The sequence below is a fragment of the Chlamydotis macqueenii genome, chromosome 20 (assembly GCF_036417535.1).
Source record: "Chlamydotis macqueenii isolate bChlMac1 chromosome 20, bChlMac1.mat, whole genome shotgun sequence".
NCBI classification, from domain to species: domain Eukaryota; kingdom Metazoa; phylum Chordata; class Aves; order Otidiformes; family Otididae; genus Chlamydotis; species Chlamydotis macqueenii.
The window spans coordinates 5383320-5402467 of NC_141575.1; the positions used below are offsets into that span (position 1 = coordinate 5383320).

A 19148-nucleotide genomic window follows, 5' to 3' on the forward strand; every position below is an offset into this window, starting at 1 on the left:
CTCCCTCTCCAGGAGCTCCTTCAGGAAGGTGGACGTGAACTGCACTGCAATGAAGCAGGTCTGGACGTGGAGCTCCTCCGACCTCTGTGGGCAGCAGGACCAGGTTCTGATTGAAAGGGAGGGTTTGCCACCGAAGTGTGTCCATCTCCTTGTGTCCTGTCTTCAGCAGTGACCCATAATGATGCTTCAGAGGAAGGAAAACTTCAGCTGTACCAGGCAGAGTTTAAGGTAAATTTCCTGCAGCGCTGATGCAGCCGGCAGCCTGTGCCACGGTACAACAACCTTCCCTCTCCGCCGCGTGCTCGGCACACAGAGGTCGGTGAGAGTTGGTAGGAGCTGGTGGTGGGCAAACACGCAGGTGCTGTTTTCAGTGGGTGGAGTTACTTCTCTTTTGGTTTTGCTGCCAGTGGACCACTGCAACACAGGGAAATGCCACCCAGCCCATCCCCTTTGCACCAGCAGCAGCTGGTGATCTGAGAGAAATCCCCACATCTTATTTTCCTTTTTTTGGTGTTTTTTTTTTCCCCCTCATTTAATTCTGTAGCTCCAGCTACAGTGCCTGCCCACAGGCAGAGCGGCCCTTGCTGATGTGCAAGTGGGGATGGACTTGGGACCATCTGTGTCTCTGGGAAGATGCCCTCAGAGCTCGCAAGTGGAAAGGACTGCCCGGCATATCCTGTCCTCTGGGCTCTGCAAGCAAAGAGAACTCTTCCCACCTTTCCTGTCCTCAGCAACGCAGAGCCCAGAGCCAGAAGGATGGACACACGGTTTGGTCAGTGAGGTCAACAGCTGAGATCCAACCATGCACAGCAAAGATCTTTATTGAATTACCTGCCAGTATCTCAATAAACCCCAACAGGAGGAGCTATCGATGTGAACCTCTGCGTGTGGGGAGGTGAAGGGACAGCCAGATGTCTGACCACTAAGGAAGCGCTGACAGATTGTTAGCCTCTCCCTTCGGTGTTAGCCAATGCATATTTTGTGGTGCTTCACATGCTTATTTTTCCCCCTGTGAAATATAGTCCCCAGTAGAGGGATCAGATTAAGCCAGAGAATTCCCTTTACAGCCTGTTCTTCCACCCTCACCTTCCCAATTACTTTAAATGTACAAGGGGGTTGTCAAAAGCTGTTAATCTCTCTCTCTGTTTTTCTTTTTAATAGTTCCAGGGCCTGGAGTTCTTCTCAGCTTTCCTCCTCAGACACACCTCATCCTTCCGCGGCAGTGTGACACGAAAAATAGCTTCCTGTTTACTTCCTTTCACAAAAGATTGAGAGGGACATCAAAAAGCTTCACTTTAACCTGCTGCTTTAAGGGATCTGAAAGTGCATTTTTTTTTTTCCCAGTTAAACCACCTAGCCCCAGTGACCCAAGCATGGTTGTGTCTCTGCCCTCCTGTCCGCGTGGCTATCTGTGTTTTACAGGTGAGGACCCTCGAAGCAGCGAGCGACACGTCTCAAGCAGCCAAAGGATCTGTGGGTCTTGGCAAAAGTTAGTGAGCAAGCAGGGAAGGGACCAAGGTGTTTCAGGGTTGGGATGTCCCACCTGCAGATGGGGATGAGCCCCATCACTGCCCGCTCCGGTCTCTCCCTGCATCCCGGTCCCCTTCCTGTGCTCAGATGCAGAAAGGAGGCAGAGGTCAGCGTGTGCCCTTGGTGAGCATCCTCACGGCTGCTTCCTCGGGATAACTGGTGCCAGGATCTTTTTTTTTCCTGCTCCTTGCACTGGAATGGTTGCTTGGCTCGGGCTTGCAGCGGGTGTTGGGGGTCAGCGCGGCCCCCCCAGCCCCATGTGCCGGCATATGCTGCCCTCTAGAGTCAGCACCCAAACTTCCCTTTTTTAAAGGGAAAAAAAAAAAAGCTGGTAGCGAGTAAGTCCTGTCAATCATGTCAGAGTGGCTGAACCAGAGAAAACTTCGCCGTGGGACTCGGCAGTGTGCGGGTGTAGGGTGAGACCCCACGGGAAACCGAAATCAAAGTCTCCCATTTGTGCCTTTTTTTGCTCGTACGACGTTTGATGCAGCCCACGTCACGTGTATATTTTTCCAGGGGACGGATACAGAAGCTCTGTCCTTGCGCACTTCAGCTCCCAGCTCTGGCCCATTCTGCATCGCTCCTCCGAGTGTCTCACCCACAGCCTGGTGCCCACGGTCACGCTCCTTCCCTGAACAATTCCTTTCCTTCTCCATATACTGGCATCTCACTGATGTTTTTTCCACCCTGGAAGACCTCAGAGGAGGTGCACCCATTAACAAGGAGGTGAGAATCTTATCCTTTTGCTTTAGTTTGCCTGCACTAAATTTTTTTCACTTCTTCCCAGTTGCAAAGCTTTCCACCCCGAGGGCCGACCACGTGGGGTGGCAGGGGCGCCTTGCGTCGCTGCGGTGTATCTGTCACTCGGGGATCCTCGTGCGTGTTGAATGAGGTCTTTACAGGGCGCTGGTTGTGTCTTAACCAAATTGCAACCACACTGACCAGCAGCGTTATCAAGCCAATGCTGGTCCAGAGCCCGTTGTGCGAGAAGGTAGTTGGCGAAATCTCAGTTATTCCCGCTACCGAAACCCACGTGGACAGCTGTGTTTGAGGGTGAACAGCCACTATCTCCTGCCATTTGTGCAGGGACAGACACTTCATCACCTCAGCTCCCACCCCAGAGGCCAGAGGAGAGCAGGAGAGCAAAATCTCGGGTGCGAGGAAGCCACCCGAGAGAGCAAGGGCACTAGAGGGCAGGAGAGCTCTTTCCTAATTGCACGTCTCAATAATCTTGTTGGCATTTCTTGCACAATTTCCCCTGTTCAGTGGGTCAGCTGTGAAGTTCAGTGACTCATTGCAGGAAATAACCCTGTGGGGCCGCAGTTCATGTCCGCTGGCCTTCCCTAGCTGCTGCCAGCACAGGTGGACAAGGCTGAAGCAGGCTCAACCGGAGGGGTTTTACGTGGACACCGACTGCCTGCCGAGTGCTGCTGGCAGGTTTGCTGCCAGGTAGCTTATTCTAGGCGAATAAATGTTCAGGGAAGGAGGCTCCAGTTGTTGCCCCCCACCTTGCATGCCTCTTGCTGCAGCAAGAAACATGGCTGCAGGATCTCGGGCCACCCTGTACCGGCGTGAAAAGTCACGTCTCTCTTCACAGCTCCTCCTGGCCCTGGTTCTCTCTGTAACAACACGTTCACACTGATGCAGTGAGCTCTGGGGTGGGTTTTTTTCCCCAGCTGGCTCAATGAGATATTCAGAAGCATCAGGTTTCCCTGGTGTTGTGAGTTACGTCTTAATGCAGAAAGCACAAGAGAAACTCCAGCATCCCCCGCAGGCAATACATCATGGGTAGAACGGGGCTTTTTATATCAGAAAGTGTGAAAAGACCTTCCAATTTAGTAGCTGTTCTGTTCGTATCACACATTATTGCACACACGCTCCTTCTTCCTTGCCCAAGTTTGAAAAGGGAGGGTGTAAGAATAGCAGCTTCTTACTTCATCGGTCTGCTTCCTGTGTGTACTCGCAGTCGGGTCTGCTCGCATGGGCATCACCTGCTACGGCTCCCAGTTACTATCGTTCACTAATACGGGTGAGTCAGCACAGCTCAGCACGGCTGCAAGACAGCCACCTTTTACATCTGTTTAAGTGAGAGAAGAATCTGTTCCTGAACCTTTTTTGTTTAGATTTAATAAATCTAAAGCACTTTAATAAAGCAAAGGTGCTCAGGAACTCTCCACAAGTGCCTCAAAAAAAAATTAACAAGAGAAAAAAAGCATCCTCTCCCTCTCAGAGATTTCCTCCTCTAGCTTGTGCCCAGCTCCAGGTGTGGGAGATGTTTAAACAAGCTGATGAAGTCACTTCAAAAGGTGTGTATAAAGCTTACCAAAATAGCAGCCTCCTGAATGATTTATTTGATAGAGGAGGAAGTAAACAGCCTCTGCCGGCTCACCAGGCTTCAGATATTTATTGGCCTGTAGCACAGGGCGCTACCTGCAAGTCAAGGTACTGCTGTGACGTCTGTCCCTAATTAAGTTGTAGAAATGAGTTAATTTTCAAATAGGACCATAATCCTTTTATTGCTGCCTAGGGCCATCCCCAGCGGCTCCGCGGTCGCTTCCTGCTAGAGGGAACCCCCTTTTCCCGGGGAGCTGCCACCGCTTCCTGGCCTCAAATTTAACACAAGCGCGGGGGTCAGGATGGCAAACCCAGCGCTGTGGGTGTAAGGCAGGCGGGAGCTGGAGCACGGCCCTTGGCTGCGGCTGCTGCAGGGCTTCCCGCAGCCGCGGGCGACCCCGGGCTTACGGCAGCCGAGACGGCCGCGTGTGCTGGAGTCGGGGCGTTTACCGGACGCTGTGAGGATGCTCTGTGGCAGCAGCACTGGTGTCTGAGTTACAAACCACGTCGAGGTTTGCACAAATCCCACCCTTGCTCCTCTTCGGTTAATTGTAATTTTGCTGCTGAATCCTCCACGAGAAAGATTCTGCCGTAGTAGCAAATTCGGGAAAACACAGCGGGCCTGCGAGGCCTGACGTGTTTCTGAAGGGCCAGGAGCGCTGGCGGGATGGGTCCTGAGCGGTGCAGGATGGTGGGTCCCTGCTCTTCTCAAACCCGCGTATGGAGGATTGCATTTTGGGGGGAAATCTCTTTCTTGCAGGTTTCCTCCATCCCCTCGGTGGAGGCCTGGGGAGAGGAGCTGGGCCCGCAGCAGCCCACTGGCGCCCAGCGTCCCTGCCACGCTGCCCGGGGCTCCACGGCCTGCCCAGTCCCGCTCCTCGCCCCGCCACGCTGACAGCCCCGGGGACACCGGCGACGGTTTCCCCGCGGAAATCAGGGAAATTTGCCCATCGCTGCCAGCACCCGCCGCGGCCCTGCCTGTCAGCGTTCCCGGGGGGACACTACCGAGCGCACCGCCCGTCCCCACTGCCACCGCCCCCGGGACGCCGCCGCCCTTTCCTGACAGGAACCCCTGAGGCCCCGCCGCTCCCCGGTCCCACAACCCCCGGCACTCCCGGAGATACCGGAGGCCCTGCCCGCCCCGCTGCCGGCCCCGCCCGTTGGGCCTTGGCGGCGCTTCCCCCCGCGCGGCCGGCAGGCGGCGCTGCGGCCCGGGGCGGCGCGTGTGCGTGTGCGGCGGGAGCCCCCGGGCCGCCTCTTCCCCCTCACGGCCCGGCGGGAGCTGGGCGGGGGGCGGGCGCTGCCTGCGCCGCCGCCGCCGCCGCCGGAGCCGGAGCTCCACAGGCCGCCCGCCGCCGCAGCGCCTCTCCCGGATCGCGGCCGGGCCGGCAGCAGGCGGGAGGCGGCGGCGGCTGGCCAGCCAGCCAGCCAGCCAGCCCCGCGCCGCGGCCGCTCAGCTGGTAAACCTGCGCGGCCGGGCCTGAGCGCCGTAGACCGGTTCCGACATGTCCGGCAAGATCGAGAAAGCAGGTGAGTGGGCCGGGAGCGGCGGGAGGCCCGGGGGGAGCCCTACGGGGCGGCCGTGCTCGCCGCCTTCCCTTCCGCGCCTCCCCGCCGCCGCCGCGGCCCGCTGGAGCTACCGGAGCTGCCGGCCGCGGGCCTGGCGCGGCTCGGCGGGGCTGCGGGAGGCGGGCAGGGCCCGGCGCCCGGCCGGTTTCGGTGCCCGGGGCCGGCGGGAGGCTCCTGTCAAGGCGGCGCGGGGCCCGGGCCGGGGCTGGGCCCGGAGCGGCGGGGGGATGCTCTGCCCGGTCCCCCCCACGCCGCCGCGCTGCCAGGGGCTGGTCCTGGGCTGCCCGGGCGCCGTTTAGATCAGGCTTTTTGTCTTCTTCTCCGCTTTCCTCCCCATTTTTTTTGCCTTTTATTTTTTAATTTTTATTTTTTTTTATTTTCCCACACCCCTCGCCGTCCTTTCCATGTAGCAAAGCATCAGCAAAGCCAGGGCGCTGCAACGCTGTGGGGCCTACACGCAATGATTAATGGCAACTTCTCCAACTTTCCTCTTCTGGTGTTTGTGCAAGACCAGAAAAGATGAGTCCGTGGGCAAATGTCAGAGGGCACTTGCTCATTTTTTCCTATCTATCTCTTGCAAAGCTCTCCCCTCAGCCCGGGGTGCTCCCGTAGAGCCAGAGCCGGGGGAGGCTGCTGAGATCTCTTCTGCTCTCGCAGGGATCTCTTCGCTCAAGCACGGATCATGTTGTCTCTCCGTGCTTCTGGAGTCGTGTCTGGTTCTCAGTTGTCACTTTAGATGCTTGAATGCCCCTGTTTTTCCGTGTAGCGGGAGTAGTGGCTTTAAAGATTCGATTAGTGTTTTGCAAATCAAGCAGTGAAGTTATTTAGTTTAATTACATTGCATTTAATTATCAGAGAAAAACCAATGCTGTTTAGTATTTTTTATTATAAGGAATAGCTAGGCACTTTGCTACTGGGGAATGTAAGGTAGCAGTCTGAGTCAGGATGCGTGAAGTACAGTGTTGGGGCTTTCCAGGACAGCAGCCACCAGTTTGGGAAAGATTCCTGTTTCAAAGGAGTGAAGTTGGTAGCAGTGTTTTCTGGTTTTGGTCATTTGATCCTGGTTTGTTCTGGCTTCTGCGCTGCGTTGTATATGAATGTGTTCTCCTGTGATACGGGTTCTGGAGCAGCCTGCAGGGAGAAGCAGACTGGCAGACGGCTTTTAAGTGCAGTACGTAGGCATGTTTCCAGCTCTGAGCGCTAAGTTACTGTCTAACAAGTGTGCATCACATCATGGGACAAATGTTATTCCAGAAATATCATAGGTTAAGCTGATGCACGATCCCTTACATAGAATTGCAACATAACGCTTTGCTTTGGGATTCTGCCTGTGTCTCTTCGGCTCTTACTGGTGTATCGCTGCAACTGTTTGTCTGGGAAGCGGGTAACTGAGTAAGGAAGGTGTTAGCAGCATATATAGACCTGGCGCTAGCTCTGAAATAATTGCCACTTATTTATGCTAGAGGTGAATTTGGCTTGGGATTTTAGTAACTGCTGATAGCGCTATGGCCAGTAATTACAGGTGTATAAATAAGTGATCACGTTTTGTTTATTCGCGTGCAGTAAATAACCCTGGGAGAATAGTAAATATAACTCCACGGCAGTGAAGCAGCGTGAAGAGTTCAAACGCGGGAAGATGACTTTGTAGACACACACAAACGCAGTGCGGTTCCATAAACATTAGGACAGAAAGGCCAAAAATACCGTACAAAAATCAAACGCTGCACAACCTAGAGACCCGACCTTGCAAACACACTGAACTCCCAGTGAAGAACTCAAGACATCATGCGGGATCTGTCCCCAGGTCGGTGCTGTGAATGTAGAGTTTGGAAGATGCAATGGGTGAAGCCTTGTTGCGGAGGCATTCTTTCTAGTGGCTGTGTATTTTAGTGATGATTTGCTGACCAAGAGAAACTGTAAATCAGGGAAACCGTCCTCTTTCAACTGCTTGTACTTTCATGTCTTTAAGAAGAGTATTAAAAAAAAAAGTCCAGTCCAAATATAAACTGAAGGAGAAGAGATGGGGAAGGGGAGGAAAGGAGGGCTGGAAGCCAGCTGTTGCAGTGCAGTACAGTCTTGATCACCGTTTCTGAGTGTTTGAACTTCTGATTGACACAAACAGTTCAGGTAGTAGCGTCACGGAATAAACAGAGTTTGTAATTCCACAGTAATTCTGGGGTAATATTTGTCAAAATGTATACAGTAGCAGAACAAAGGATACAGAGTCATGAAACAAATACTGTGAGGTCTAAGGTCTGCGTATTTGTGTACATTTGAACTTGTTTTTTTTTCTTATGGGAACGGAAATACATGCAAAACCCATTATGTTGTAAATAAAATAGGCCGTTGCCTGATATCAAGTAATCTTGACAAACTTTGGAATTAGCCTGGGCTTTGGTTTGACTCTCATGTTCATCTAGTCAGGCTGCTGGGAAAAAAATGTGTTGCCTTATAGATCCCTAGAGGTCTTACATACATCTACTCCCTGGGTCCTTAAATGAAACACCTTGTCAACACTTAATAAAAAACAATAATAAGTGATTAGAGATAACAGCTCCTGTCCTGTCCACTGAGAAGAGCAGGCAAGGCTCCCTCTGGAGCCTCTTTGTGCTGTTGTTTAATCAACAAAAGAGTCACTGTAGAGCGACTCGGAGCATTGCTTTGGAGTGAAGGGGAGCCATCTGGAAATGCAGAATAAGACAGTATACTTTGTTTTCACTAGGATTAGGCCCCCTGTCTAATTAGGCTCTAGCCAGGAGACTTTCAAATAATTTTTGGAAGCAGAATCCCCATTGACTTGAAGAGAAGGAATGGCATCCAGGGTGACTTTTTTGTTGCTCTAGAACTGTGACATTTTTTCTTCACTTCCAGGAGATATTTGCTCTCACCCTAGTCAGTCTTACTAAAATCCAGAGGACAGATGCCAAGAAAGAGTGGAGAAGGTCACAGATTCTGCTTGGGCTACCTGTTACCATGACAATACATGAATTCCGGTATTTATTTACCTGATGGATTACGTGCTGCAGGGAGTTGAACTATTCTGCATCATTCAGGGAGAATAAGGGAGCAGTTAGACACCATCAGGTCAAAAACCAAAAGCTCTTCCATGAAGCAGGTCCACTCAAGAATGCCCTTTACTAAAACCAAAGGACATATGGGTGCCTTACTTTGAAGGTTTGTTCTGCTTGATGTTTTCAGTCTTAACCTTGTCACTTCTTGCAGAGTTTTCATATCCCATGGAAGCTTGCTTTTTCAATAGCTGTCTGCTAAAGGTTGTTTCAGATAACTGTTTTCAGCATTAGCTACTTGGACTGCAGTCAGTTATCTCTATTCTGCTCAGGACTCAACTGGACGTATTTAGTCCCAGCAGACTGAAAATGCTGTTGTCTTCACCTTTTGCTCATAAGCATTTGCCTGAGAAGCAAATTAATCGCTGAAGTCTCATCCTTTAGTATTGGCAGTGTAAACATTTAGGAGTAATCCCAGGAGAACTCCGTTCTTAATGAAAATGGCAAAATAGAAGAAACAATTCAGGAGGCCACATTACTCCTATCTTCATAGCCACTTAATGTTTGTTCAGAGTCCTCCACGCCAATTTCTGTGATTTTTCTAAACTGTGCATCCATGAATGTTTCTGTATTAACGTGAAGCTTCCCAGGGATCTTATTTTGGGAGAGGATATGTTTTGAACTGTCATCATCTCTTGGATCATTCTATGCAAATTATCCTGAATATTTTTTTACACTTGCACAGGTTTCTGCAGTTTCTCTTTGTCTAAGTTATGCTTAGGTGAGTTACTAGGCGGAACTCTGTCAGCTCAGTTGTGCATTCACCACTGTGCCATGTTCTTCAGGGCATTCAAGTTAGAAGTTTTGCAGTTGGCCAGTGTAAGTGCCTCTCTGCTGGTGGTTTTCAAATGAAGTAATAATTCTCTGTGAAATGTCTTGTCCTGGAATCTGAAAATTAAACTCTTCTAAAGACTCACTTCACAACCCTAAAAGCAATTCAGTTCAAATTCTTCCTTACTTGGCCTTTTAGCATCTACTGCATTATTATATGCCTCTTGGATAGTGACACTGCGCATGTTTAAAAGGCATCAACAATTCAGCCTAGTTTTGTGTAGAGGCAAAACACAGCTACAAGGTGATCGCTATTTAGTGTTTCTTACAAAACGGCACAAAGAGTGGAATTGGGGATTTTTTTTTTGTAAGTCGGTGTCGGCTTGACAGGTGTTGTGTCACATAGCTTCAAGACTGGAGCGTTCAGAAATGCAGCCTGTGGGATGACTGCTGCAAGATTGAGATGGTCACAGCAGTTGTAAGAAGGAAGTGGACAAGGAGTGGAGAAAAAAGACAGCTGAGGTCTACTGGAATGTGAAGCAGCTGGGTTCTGCCTTAGTCAGTGAAAAAGCAGAAACTGGAAACAATTGCTAAATTTATTTTCGGTGCAAGCAATCCTTTTCCTTGAACCACAATGACTAAATATATCTATTGGTGTGATTTTTATGCGGTGGTAACTCTAACTGGCTCTTGCTAACCTCCTGACTAGGAGAGAGATGAGTGGAAGTTTGCTGTCAGTCAAGATCGTAACGCAAATGTCCCTCATCTAGGTCTGTTGCCTCACTTGCGGAGGACGTATCCTGTTTGTAAGGCACCTGTAGGCTTTCAGCATGGCTTTACTGTTACACTGTATTGCATGAGTGGAGAAACCTTTATTCATCTTTTTGGAAGTTCTGAATTGCAGCTGATATCTCAGTTGATATTCTCAGTTGACATCTCAGTTGATATCTCAGTTGATATTCTAATAACTCTCTCTGTAAGTGCATCTGTGCTGTAGTAGAAAGACTCTGATGCAAAGGTGTGGGTCTTTTTTTAAAAAAAAGATACATTAACTCCTTATTAATGTGAAAGCTGAAAGGCTGTAGGTAGAATTGGCAAAATGAGCTTTGCTGTTCAATTACAAATCCTTTGAAAGGAGAGCATTCAATTCAGGAGCTTATAGCATCTTAACGGCAAGTGGGGGAACATGAAGTGTTAACTTTCTGTACTTTATTTTAAAGAAACTAGAGGAGGCATTTGATGGCTAATTAGATGTAATTCAAGCACTCAATCATTATGTGTGTTACAGGAGATGTCTAGGTAGTTCTCAGTAGTTTACTGAGAGGTGACAGCTGGAATTGTTATCATAGTATCTAATTTGGAAGATCCTTGTACCCCAGCAAAGGTGAGATGATAGAGAATGTCTCCTGTCTTTGTGCCAGATAAAACTCCAGAAACTATGTAGTATATTAAAAACAACAAATTACATGTCAGAGCTACAGGTAAGGTGATTTAATAGCCGCCTTCCTCTCTCCTGCTCCTCACCACACCCATCATTTTGCACAGTTTGGATACATGCAGAGGATATAACTTGTTCCATTTTCCAAGGCAAGTCATTGCAACATTTTTCTGTTGAAACTAGAAATCTGGAATTTGGGGGTCTTTTGCTGGTTTGCAGAGCTACTGACCTCTGTGTACTGTTGCTTAACAGTGAAATGGATCCTTCCAGTCCATATTCTTCCTGTGGAGACGTTACATTATCTGGAGAAAAACCTGTGCATGGAGAAGGATCTTTCAGCTTCTCCAATTTGTGACAGAATAGGCTTTTCTCTCTGAAATCAATTGAAAATTTATTGTTCTGTAAGTGTCTGAATATTTGGAAAATTCTGCTTTGGTGTAACATCTGTCTTTTTTTCTTTAATAACGTTAGCAAACTACAGGATTCAGCCGTTCTCATGCAAGCATTATGGAAGGAGCATTAAAATCACGTAGCTATTACAAGAATATTAGCTTTGTTATCTGTCAGTTTTGTCTAAATAACCACAGCTTGGCTTTCATAGTGTACAGCTGAGAAGTACTAGAGAATAGGGATGAGGGGACAGTAACAGAGAACAGAGTGTTGTTCTCGTGCTTTAGTAGAGAGTAAAAGAAAAGGGAGAGCTGGTTGGAGAAAAACTAGATTTATTCACCTTTGCAAGTTTGAATTTGCAGCCCTGGAACTCCAAGGTGTATAAAAAGGAGGCCAGAGAAGGAAAAAGGGGCGTCATAAGTGGAGATGTGGATGGAAAGACCAGAAAGAGAGTGAGAGGATGTGCAAGACCTGGATGTTAGAAGAGGAGGGAATGGTGGGCTGAGTTGCATGCAAGTAGAGCAGACAGGAAGAAACAGACGGATGACAAAAAGGGAAAGCGGACAAGGAGAAGGCTCCCAGTGTCTTTCACCGGAGTCTGTTCCAAGGCAAAGAGACAGAAGATTAATTTCAGCAATCTGGAAAAGCTGCAGGAATCCTGCAGGTTGGGACGTGCTGCCAAAGGAATGTTCTGCAGTTCTGCTATTCACCAGTTCTGCAGCCTGGTAAATTTACAGCTACGTTACCTGACCCATAGCATCTACTCTCAAAAATACATTTCCAATCTCTTCTTGTGGTGCGTGACATTGATGCTGATAGAGAAAGCAATTTCATCTATGTGAGAGAGAAATTACGTCCCCACATTTTATGTGGAGCAACCTGAGGAAGTCAATGGATCAGATTATTGGTCTGCTTTTATTTGTGTTGCATATTTCAGCTCAGGCTGTTCAGTCTCATGATGTTAAATCTGTTTGCTGTTTTAGTTGCTACCATAGCTCATCTTCTCTGGAGTTTGTAAGATAATGTTTTCATGTTGAGAGCAAGGAAGAAGTGAATAGAAACAAGTATAAGAAAGAGATGGTCTGTACCAGAGCGTTCACTTACTTAGTGTTGTCAGAGATAAGATATCGATGGTATTTGGCAGAATTGGTTATCCTACACTTGCTTTCTGTTTCATCATATTTAGAAAAGTAATCTAAAACATTTGAGAATTGACCAGAGCTGTATGGAGATCCTAAGCCTTTGCTAGTGTTCTGGTTTCACGTTTCTTTCATTTTTTCGGCTCCCCTTTCATACCACTGAGAGGGTCCGTTGAGCATGGACAGCACCTGAAGAAGAGATTTCTTAATTATGGGCCTGAGACTCTTTGAATTAAGCAAATGGATGTTTTGCACTTTCTTACTTTACATGGGTGATGGTCTCTGCTGCTTTGTGTAGAGCTTTTCTGGTGTCATGAAAATACTGTGCATTTTGTGATTCAAGTTAACATCTTGTTATGGCCATCAGTGCCTCTAAGGAAATACTAATTCATTATTCTGCTGAGGGAGAAAGGTTGAAGCTTGCTTGCACTCTTGTGCGCTTGTTCTTTCTCTCTGAAGGCTTCATATGGGGATGCCCTTTGCTGTGTGCTTAACATATTCACTGAACCAGTCCCTTTTACGTTCTAAATAAGATCTTTAATTTCATCCCTCGCATGTACAAAAATCTTGGGTTTTGAAAGAAAATAGATGAAAACTTTCTTTTCAGGCTTCTGGAAAAAAAAGAGGAAAAAAATCAGTAGAAATTAAAATCCAAGAATAGTTACCCATAGCTGGTAAAGTTGGAGTAAGGAGATGCTGCAACTTGGTTGGTTGATTAAACATTGATAGAATTTTACCAAGAGACTGAATATGTAGTTCTATAGCTGTTAAACTGCAGTTGGCAGGTAGTCTTTAATAATTTAAATGGGAGCAAAAGGAGGGTGTTCACAGGGTACAGCATGCATTGTTTTATCCACTATTTGATGTTTTTATTGTGCTTCTCAGTCTACCAATCTGTCCTGCCCATACTATCCAAGCGGTGGTAAAATAGCCTCAGGAATTCATTCCATATTTAGAAAGTTTCCTTTGCGAACCAAACATCATGTAATAAAGGGAAATCAATACTTCAGTTCTGGTTGTATAGTACATTCCAACCAATTGTAGATATCAGCGCTCAGTGAATCCGTCCAATGGTGGGCTTCAGTTAGCAGGACAATGCTGTTTAAAACACAGTTTTCCTTGGGTGATGTGTTATCCTTTCATTTTGTCCTCTGACTATATTAACTTCAGATTGCCAAATTGAGTATGAGGAGATAAAGTGCAGATGATTCCCATCCACTTTTTGCTTAACAACACAGCCTTGCATTTCACTGTTGGGAGTGATGTATACTGCAACTTTCTTATACAAAGAAATTAAATATCCCTGTTTGGATCTATTTTTTTTCCATCTTATCTTTCTTTAAGCATATATTTTCTGCTTTTCTAATTAGAAGAAGCTTTAGACTTAATTATATACAAGAATAGTAAGTTTGAGGAACTAAGGAGGTTTACCAACAGGTTTAGTTAGAGCTCATCTATGAATTTACAGGGACTTACAGAAAGTGTAGAGCTCTAATTTGTGCAGGAGGTGGTTTGTCTGTATAAATATCCTTGCAAAGGCCACATGAAATCATATGTTAAGTCTGATGCCACATTTTTTGATGGAGCATGGTAAGAGTAGTGCAGGAGTTGAGTTTACTCTTTTACTGCTTGGAATTGCTACTATATGGGAGAAAATTGCAGTACCCAAAAAACATTATGCATCTGAAAGTCACATGACTTTTTTTTTTTTTTTAAATCTTGTATCTTTATGAGCAATACCTAGGAGAACATAACTGACAGAAACTGAGGTGAGGAGTTTCTCTGATTTCAGCTTGTTTTTTTTCTGTTTGCTCTGTGAATAGCTGTTTGCTCTTTGTCACTGGAAACAGTGGCATTTCTGTCTCCTGTTGTGTCTGGTCTGTTGTAGCCTACAGGAGAGGCTCTTTGGAACGGTGTAGAACCACCCTGTTAGAATGTTCTAATGGATATGAGAAATGATATTTCAAATACATTGTTTGCAGTGAGCTGGCTCTCTCAAATATGGCCAATTTTGTGATATTCACGTGTACAATATCCCACTGAGTCCTGATGCATAACTTGGTGCATCTGCTCAGAGGTAAGCTTGCTTCATATGTCTGTGCCTCTCTTGATCTACAGAATCTTTTCATAAGGAAGTAGTGACGACTCATCCATCCTCTGTTAGAACTCTTGGACCTGTTGGCCAATTTCAGTCAAACTTTGCAGAGGAATCAATATTAGAAATTTACTTAAATTTCTGCACATTTTCTGAAGAAGACTGAGTGAAATTAAGATATCTTAAATAGTGCCTTCATTATGGCGAAAGGGAAGATGTAGCTGTCCCTTACTCCCTTTGGCGATCCGGTGTCAACTGGTACACACGTCGTCTCAGAATCGCTACCGCACGTGTGCTTCTGGATCAGAGGAGTGCCAAGGGAGATGAGAGGAAGCTAGGTTTCTTGTTTTGGGAGAAGAATAGATAGAGTTTCACTGGTTTTGCTGCTCATAGGAAATTTTAAATTTTTTTTTTTTTTAAATTAGACCTAGATGATGCAGTTTGCTGTTTGATGATTTTATTATCTTAGGCTCATTCAGTTGCATAAGCATTTTGTCAGTCTAAACATGTCTCATGAGTTTATCTTACATTGTAATATTCACAGGCATGAGATAAATCTGACTGTATTTTGAAAAAATATGAGAAAATTGTGCAGTGAGCTACTCTAGTTTAACTTCTGCTGGAATAATTGGTGCAGCCTTCATGTATAGGCAAAGTCTAAGAATTAACAGGTTTAAGTTCTTTATTGCCTAGAAACTTTTCATTTCTCCAATAAACTTCTTGCGTCAGCACACTTGTATTAGTTAAAAACAGATTATATCATTTAAGCTTTTGCCTCTAGATTTATGAAGTTAAGATAAATTAATAAAAGAGAGATTTATGGTGATTTGAGAATATCCCTGCTCAGAATTAGTCAATTTTGTGAAGCTGGCTCAAAATTGCACCTCTATTGAAACAGATAGAATTTTGTGTAGACAAAATCTAAAATATATATAATTTTAATTCTAATAACTTCTAGTCTCTCGTGGATTCCAACAGTTGTCAAAAGGATTTGATACTGGTTATACTGGTTTGGAAATGCCCATCTTTCACCATAGACTATAGGAAAAGCCTGTGGTGACCATGACTAGCATAGACCTGACGCCCAGCATTTACCCAGGTAAGGTTAGGGGAGATGAATCCCAGCCCTGGGCAGATTTCCATCCTGTTGGGAAACTATTCAAATAGATTTCAGTTATTGCTTGGTACTGTAGTTACGTGAAGCTGAATGCACTGATTTAGCAAACGGCTTGTGGCATCTTTGGTTGAGGCAGAGCTGGGGAAGGCATTTCTTCACTGTCACCCTTGCTTTGGCACGCCTGTTTCTCACAGTGCTGAAGCAAAAGCGCTGTTTGGCCATGATGTTCGTGCCTCAGACTGCCTGACTCTCCAGGAAGAAAACCAGGGTTAAGAGATGATCCCTTGCATCTGAAAAAAAATCCCATCTCACATGCAAGTCACTGCTGAGAGAACTAAGGAGAGAACCTACGTACCACAAAGGGCATGCCTGCAAGAGCTCTTAATATTAACCCCGCTGCTAGTGGTGAGTCTGCGAGCTGGCAACATTTTTATCTAATTTGCTGTTAGTTCCCAAAGACGGAACAGACCTTTTAAAGTTGAATTTCTTTGCTTTCCCTTGTGTCGCTCAGCCTAGGGAGACGCGAGGTATCGCCTTCCATCAGCCGATGATTTGGCATCAGGCTGAAAGGTAAAAACACTGATAAAAAATATGTTTTCTTTTGCTGCTAGAACAAAGACTACTTCAGTTGTGAACTGGTTGGCCTGGAATGGGGAATGCCAAGGAAAAGCAAAATCCTTTGGAACAAAGCAAATATGTGTCTTCTGGGGACAGCTCAGAGATGCCAATCGAGGGCAGTGGGGTGCGTTGCTCTTAAAAGCCGAAGTATCACAGTAAAAATGGCAGGGCAAACGAACCCTTAAAAACTGTGTAAAGAGAAAATTTTGTTCTTATTACTGTCTGTGTATATTTCCAGGCAGACTTTAAACAAAGATGGTTTTGCTCCTGTCTCAAGTGAAAGCAACTTGTATAAATTCTTTAAATATGGATTGGCAGCTCTTCATCTTAGGTTTTATCCTGAATTACAACCTTGTTCATTAGACCTCAAATCTGAGGTGTACATTTCACTGTAATACTTCTAGGGCTCCCTGGAGACATCAGGTATACCGCAAGTGATACGCAGGAGAACTCCTCTGAGCTTGCATTTGGCTGGCAGCCTGGAGAGCACCAAGGTCCAAGGGATCAACACCATTATTCGGACCAGACATTGGTGTAACTCCTGTCATTGCCTGGGTTTGTCGGGATTGTTGTGGCTTTTTGCCATGTGCATAAGGAAAAAGTGCTTACCTGGCAGTTGATGACAATTATCTGTGTCCAGGGTTACCAGCCAAATATGTATTTTACACTTTTTGTTCTGGCTGAAGTTAACATGATAGAGAAGGGAAAACGAAGGAAACACCTGAGGGATTATTTCTGGCAGCTGGGCGGATGAGTTTATAAATCCTGAGAGTCTCTGGCAACAAGGTGTGTAAGAGTATTAGTAACAACAAAGATGATGTTGGAAGGTTGTTGATCACTTATGTCGTTGGTTTGATACTTCTCAAGTTCTCTAAGTACTTCAGGCTGATACAAACAATAGCATCTCAGGTTATAGCCACTGGTCATCCAGGCTGGTGGAGCTCCACTGGCAATATAAAAAAAAAAATTCCTGCAGCAAGTGAAAGCGTAACTGGTTCTGAAGTCATTCCCAGCGTGCATGTGCTGTTAACACGGCTGTTGATCAAGGTCCTGATGTAGGTCTGGCATCCAAAGTTAATAACTCATGCAAAACACCATTCTCGGCAATGTTACCAGCGCTGTGGCTTGTCCTGTGGGGAGAGCTAACAGACTGTGGGTTTTATTATTAATGTTAGTTTTGTTTGTTTTTATCATTTAATACTTCTCAGATGAGGTACTTCACATTTAAAAGCTTTGGCAACGTAGTATACTAAGTTTCAAGTATTATCACAGTGGAGAAAAAATCATGCTAGAAATATTAGTGCTCAGTAATATACATTTAATAAAATTGTTATTCAAAGCCCTTATATCCAGAAAAAAACCACTATGATCTTAACATTTGGGATGATAACAAAGCACAAAAACTGGCTCCTCCTGCAGTCCTGTGCCCTTGAAGGAGTCATTTAGTTAAATTCCTTAATATTTTTGCAGCTGTGGTTGTGGTTTATTAACTGATGCTGCCTTGAAGAAGAGCCTGTGTCTGCAGCAGTTTTCATTACTCATCTGTCAACACTTGCAGAGTAAAACAAATGGGTCTGGGTAGAGAGGATTCTACTCTTCTGTGTAAATGGTTTCTTTTTCTCCATCTCTGCTATTTTACCCGAGGAGAAGGTAGAGAATAATTTTGATGCAATACATGGTAATACTGTATTGGATAGGAAAGTCTGGCCTGCTTTGTCTGTCAGGATTATTTTAAGCTATGAGGTTTAGATTTTATTAAATGAACTAGAGGGAATTAAAAACATCTCTCTTCCCCAAAATAGTCTCATTTGTACAACTGTAAAATGCCTTTTATCCTGAATCATACCAGCTGAATAATCTCCAGAATTTATCTTTTGCAGTAGGGAAAATATGAGTTTTGGCTAGTTCAACAATTTGCTTGTCAGGAGAAATCCACTTGAGTTTTGTTTGGGGTTTTTGTTTGTTTGTTTGTTTTTAGATAGTCCTCAAAATTGAAAATTAGAGAAACCCAAATTATTACATGGCTGCATTGCTGCACTGATGCAAGCCGCAAGTTTTGCAGTAATTGTCTTAGTTTCTCGGTGAAATGCAGGAGGCAACGTATCTGCCTGCATTTTTGGGGTTTTTTTTCCAAGATGATTGCAAATGAAGGGCACATCTTACTTTGAAGCCCCTGCTTATTTTGAAGCAGAACAGGGATAGCTGCTCTGGGAGATGGAGATGTAAATGAATTTTGTGCTGGTGCATAGTATGGGCGAGTGAGTGGAACGAACCGTGTTGTAGCAAATGAGCAGCCAATACGAAATGCTCTGCTGGAACAGGGCAGGACTGTAGCAAAAGGACGAGCTTTAGTAAGTAGGGCAGGACTTGCAGAACCCAGAGTACTGCCTCACTTCATCACATGCTCCTCTTGAGTTTCACACTTGACTGTGACAAATACTGAACAGAATGGCAGCCAGGCTAGTGAGAAAGCGTGCTTAACAGCCAAAACTCTGTGCTGACCACTTTCTGTATGTCTGTTTTGGGGGAGATACTGGAGTCCTTACTTCTTTTCCTGTTGTGCCTTCGATTTTGCTTAGTTTTTATCCTGCTTCATAAAATCATGGTGGAGAAAACCCATGCATAGTGGTTCACTGCGCAGGAAGATGTAAAGATGTAAGGCCCAGCCCAGTAAAGGCAGTCCATAACTGGAAGCCTTGCTTTGTGCACTGTGCCTTGGCTACGTGAAGTGTCGGCTGGTAAACCGGTGCCAGTTTAGACCTGCCTTTTGTCGTGGAGTTGCCGTCAAACCTATTTTAAAGCCTGTCCTGTGAGAGACTATTCTGTGTTACCATGGCCTCCAGTGAGAGCGGAGGGAACCGAAACCTCTGCCAGACTGAGCTCTTGAATAGCTGCAAGCATGAGTTTGGAGATAAAAACTGATTAGTGGATAATTCCTCCATAATGAATAATCTCAGCCGTAAAAGATGAATTGCAGATGGTTTTGGATGAGAGAGATAACAGGTTTAAAATGTCATTCTCTCAGTAACCTGAATCTACTGACCTTAGGTGACATTGCAGAGATCATTTCATCTGAGTG

General features: G+C 45.8%; 1 protein-coding gene across 5 annotated transcripts in view; it reads left to right on the forward strand.

The window, feature by feature from the left end:
- Window positions 1–5161: 5161 nt before the first annotated feature.
- RAPGEF1 (Rap guanine nucleotide exchange factor 1) overlaps window positions 5162–19148 on the forward strand; it is an 87119-nt gene continuing 73132 nt past the window's right edge. For 2 of the 5 annotated variants that reach the window (XM_086763764.1, XM_086763765.1), the window contains exon 1: window positions 5162–5394. In XM_086763764.1, coding sequence (XP_086619890.1) covers window positions 5370–5394 — 25 coding nt within the window. In that variant the 5' untranslated portion in view covers window positions 5162–5369. Of the gene's footprint in view, window positions 5395–6996; window positions 7238–19148 lie in introns of all 5 variants that reach the window. The other 3 variants (XM_086763766.1, XM_086763767.1, XM_086763768.1) reach the window with 3 other exon arrangements.